The following is a 4,636-nucleotide window of genomic DNA, read 5'->3' on the forward strand; positions in this document are numbered from 1 at the left end:
AAACCTGTAGGATTGGCTTGATGTCCACCTTCCCAACGTAACGAGGAATGGATAGATACCCTCAACTACCTCATAATTCTACCAGACAATTCCCAAGTCCAAGTCATACCAAGTACCGAGGAAGATTGCGAGCAACAAAGATAATTTTTGGTTAAAAAAGAGAGCGGAGAATCCTTTTTTTCCAGTACTCGTACAAATAAAAGGCATGAAAAGACTGAAGTACTATGTGCTACACCAAATACACCCAAACATGGAAAAGTAATACCTTTTTTCGAAAATCCTTTCCACTGGAATTCATTTTCATACAAGCAAAAGGGGCTCAGGATGCAAAAAGGTGAGCAATGAAAAAGCAACAGGGATAGAAGACTAGAAGCGCAGTCAAAATGAAGAAAAGAAAGCAGAAAATTTATGTGAGCAAGTGTCACTGATTTATATTAATCCGGCCAAAGATGATGGTACAAGTGAAAATTGCTGACTTCTCACTGATTCGCATGTCGAAAAGGACAGATATAACAGATGCATTGTTATGGCTTTCTTAATTACTCTTCCATCTATCCTCTTTCTCCACCAGGATGAAAATACAAGACAAAGCAAAATGCAGTCACCAAAGCATAATGCGTAGCTACTATTTCTTTCTTTCTTTCTAGCATTATTTCCCAGATAAACAACCTGGAGGTGCAGCTATGTCATACATATTTTCCTCTGTACTTTGGTTTCAGTTCTTTACATAATTTAGAATCAGTTTCTTCACCTAAATGCAGATGAGCTGGACCAAAAACAGAAGAATGGAGATTACCATGTTCTAACCACTTCACATAATTCTCCTTGAACTCCTGATGCTTGATCTTGGCTGCCTCAGCCACTTTGTCGGTGTATGAACCTGTCTTCACCATGGTTACTAATACCCGGCTGTAACGGGAGCTTAAAATCTGTTCAGAAGATGCAATCAATTTGAAACATTGGTGCTCTGGAAAGTGATTTTCCATAACATCATCTTCTCTCAATACAGGGTAAAAGTATACAAGCCTGCCACCCATTACTAGCATCCTAGCAGCAAGGTCAAGTAAGTCATGCACACACTCAGCTAAGCTGTAAGGTGCAGTTGAGGGTATGTGGTCAGTTCTCTTATCATCAGGAACAGTGTAAGGGCCCACAATTCCCTTGAGCAATTTCCGGCCACCAGACTTGCGTCCCCCAGCACGAACCCCATAAGGTGGGTCACAGATTATGGCATCAAAAATCTATTGAATAGCAAAAAATTGAATCAATACAACAATCAGGAAACAGTATGAAGACAAAATAAGTTAGCAGGTACTGAAATCAACATACTATTATTTCGATGAAACAGAAGACTAAATAAACCACCATACATAGAGCTAGAGCAACCATTCAAGTTTCCATCTTGAAATAGAAAAGTTGAAGACAATTGCCAGCAACTTTGAAAGAGGCTAAAAAGATTAAAACTACTCGCTCCCAAGGAAAAAGAAGAGAAATGATCTGCAAAGGTCGAGTCATTTACAAATAAAGAACCTGAAGTCATCGTCTGAAAGTTCAAAAACACATCAACATCATTAATCACAAAGAGCATGTTGAAAGAATACTATCAGATCAGCACTTAGTAATACTGGAAAGCTCTTCCTTGCCCAAGAACTACTTTTGACCTCTAAAGGTCATCAAAATTATTTTCAAGTATCATAAGAACTTGAGCCCCCACAGGCTTAGTCTGGTGGAAAACGGTTTGAGCCTGGGAAGCAGTGCGGCCAAGCACATGACTTTGGTTTTTTCAATTCCTTCCTAGGCATCTAGCACTGGTTGAATACTTGTATTCCCAAATCCCTGTAGGGTGGTGCAAGATCTCCAAAGTTTACTCGCAAGGGTTTCCTTTAAACAAATAAAAGGCTTTTGCAGCTAGGGTCATCTCCATCAAGTTATCCTTTCAGTTATGAAAAAAGATCTGTCAGATGGGATTCATTCCCACTTTTTTTTTCATACAATCAGCGCTTCAGTTCAATTCTGAACTCAAAATAAACGCTACAAGGCAAGTAAGATGCTTAGGGCCAGCATGGTTCATGTTTCTAAAAGCTTCTTCTGTTTCGGAACATTTTCCAGTCACTTGTGCGAAACAGTCCTTATTGTTTTGAAACCAAGACAGATACTTTCAATGCTTTTCAAAACTCTCTTGCAGAGAACAAATATTTATTAAAAAATGACCAGTTACCATTTTCTATTTTTCATGTTCAAGAACACGAATTCAAGAACATAAGAGTATTCAAACAGAAGCAAATAACACTATCTCATCAACTGTCAAAGCCCTCACCAACCAGGCTTCCTTGACATTTTAAATCACTTGGGAAGACATCAAAAGCAACCCATGTTTTAAATCATGATATTAATGTTGAAAGTATGCATAGTTCACATAAAAAAATTTAAGGTAACTTGGTGCTGTACAATGTTTAATATAGAGCTGTCTCTATTTGAACAGTGAACACGTCTCTGCACCAAAATGAGGAAAGAGAAAAATGTCCAAACCAAACAATGCCAAACAAACTTAATTGCTAAATTTGAACAAAGCACTGGTATTAAATTTGCAAACTACAAGCACCTAAGTAATGGATTTAGTTTTTAGCTTTAGATAGCAAAATAATCAGGAAATGCACCAATATCGTCTTGCAACGATATTGTATTTGGAATCAGCATGCCTCTCTGAATTCAAATAAAGGCACAAGAGGGTGGAATGGAATCATTTGTATTCAGGAAGAAATAACCATTATCAAAAAAGATTACCTCTTTTAATCCAGATCGCCAAGGAGGAAGATTATTATCTGCCCTTAAAAGAGCAACTGGCAAGGGTAATCCGTACTGCAAAAATGCATTAACAAATAAGCATCGTTTATGCAAGTTTGATGTTATTTCCTCAAATAACCTAAACAACAAAATTACAAAGAAGAAATATTTTAACTCTAAAACAAATTGTTTTGTACACAAGGAGAGTTCAGCGATGCATCAGTTATGATAATAAGCTGAGTTTCACAAAGTATTTTCTGTCACACAACACAAAACCTAAGAAACAATGTATTCCCACATTCACCTGCTTAAAATTGCTCCAAACATTACAGTCAGGTCCACGACCATCACGTACAGCCCTAATATCAATGTCAGCACCCTGAGAAATTTACATCAGTTGATGTTAATATAAGAACCAAATAGGTTTTTGTTTGAAATTTGAAAGGCAGGTAGCAGATGGAAAGCAAATTAGCATGAAAGAAAAGGGCAATAAAATATAAACCATGGTCATTGCCCCAAAGTGAGCTGCAGCAACAAGAATGCTGCCAGTTCCAACAAAAGGATCGTAGACGAGTTTCCCTGGCATGACCAGTGCTTGGTTGGCCATCAAGAAAGCCATCTCTGCGTCCATGGCAGTTGGGCCCAGATATCTGCGGCTTTTCAACTGATAAGTTGGTAAGAGCTTCCTGTCAGCACCACCAACCAGTCGACCAAAAAAGATTCTTTTTTGGACAACCGGTGGAAGCCCATTGGGAGCTCCATAGTCATCAGTTTCCATGAGCCAGAAGTTGATATCTGGGTTTTTCAAATTAACTCGGCCCTGATAAATGGCAATGAATAAGGAGCATAATAAGTTTCTTAAAAGGGTTCAGTGTAATCCCAATCATTCAAAAAATAAAAGTCATAAGAACACTAACTCCATCTATTAATCAATGTTGGCAAGATTGAATCAAAACTACTGAGTAAGAAAAAGAAAGAAACCTTGAAAGGGATGTAGGCAAGACTCTTGATACGATCATTCTGTTCCTGGAAGCTGATTGCCTTTCCAAAGCTGTCAACAGTGACCTTGAAAGTAGTTTCACAAGTCAAGTAAGGCAATTTTCGGTCTTCCGGATAACTCTTTATAGCCTCTTCAAGTTGCTCAAAGCTACTTCCTTCTCCCCAAAGTTCATAGATTCCTTTGACAAGTATGCTTCGATTGGCAATGTTTCGAGCGATATCTTCTGAAGGAAGATTGACCAAATGGAAAGGAGAGTCGGGATGCTGATTTTCTGGAAGCCTCCATTCCAAACTCGAAAAAACCCCAAACATTTCTGCCAGAGATTCCACTTCTGCCCTTCTGTAACTTAGCAATCTGTGGTAAAACACGCACAGATACCACATTTTTCTTCTTCTTTGCTTCTACTATAATAGTTCTTGCAATTATATTCTCAGGGCGAGGGCGGGAAGGGGGCAGCAGCGGCCACCGATATCTTACAACGGTTTGCTATGGTGGGTGTCAGTGGCACAGACTGCTAGCAAAACCCTAGGCTTATTATCAGGGTTTATAATGGCTACTCTTACTGTATTTATAATATATCCATTGTTTATTATAAACAAATTAGAAAAAAAAAAAATTTATACTTTATTATTCTATATATATATATATATGTTCAGTAATATTTATATTTTATTTATTATTTATTAAATAAATAAATTATAAAAAAACACATCTCATTTGAATCATAAATAATGACTTGAAATTAAATTATTATCCATATTTATTGCTATTGTACAACTTAAAATATTTTTGTTAAGAGTGCAAAAAATAAATTAAATAAAAATTATTGTTGAAACTTGTGAGATTTAAAAA

General features: G+C 37.1%; 1 protein-coding gene across 1 annotated transcript; it reads right to left on the minus strand.

The window, feature by feature from the left end:
- Nucleotides 1-384: 384 nt before the first annotated feature.
- LOC118040236 (uncharacterized) lies at nt 385-4,332 on the minus strand. Its single transcript, XM_035047128.2, has 5 exons — nt 3,766-4,332; nt 3,287-3,604; nt 3,089-3,163; nt 2,785-2,859; nt 385-1,241 (listed from the first exon to the last, which is right to left on the minus strand). The coding sequence occupies exons 1-5, from the start codon at nt 4,165-4,167 to the stop codon at nt 687-689; spliced, it is 1,425 nt and encodes a 474-aa protein (XP_034903019.1). The 5' UTR covers nt 4,168-4,332; the 3' UTR covers nt 385-686.
- Between the last annotated feature and the right edge of the window lie 304 nt (nt 4,333-4,636).

This window comes from Populus alba, chromosome 1 (genome assembly GCF_005239225.2).
Source record: "Populus alba chromosome 1, ASM523922v2, whole genome shotgun sequence".
NCBI lineage: Eukaryota > Viridiplantae > Streptophyta > Magnoliopsida > Malpighiales > Salicaceae > Populus > Populus alba.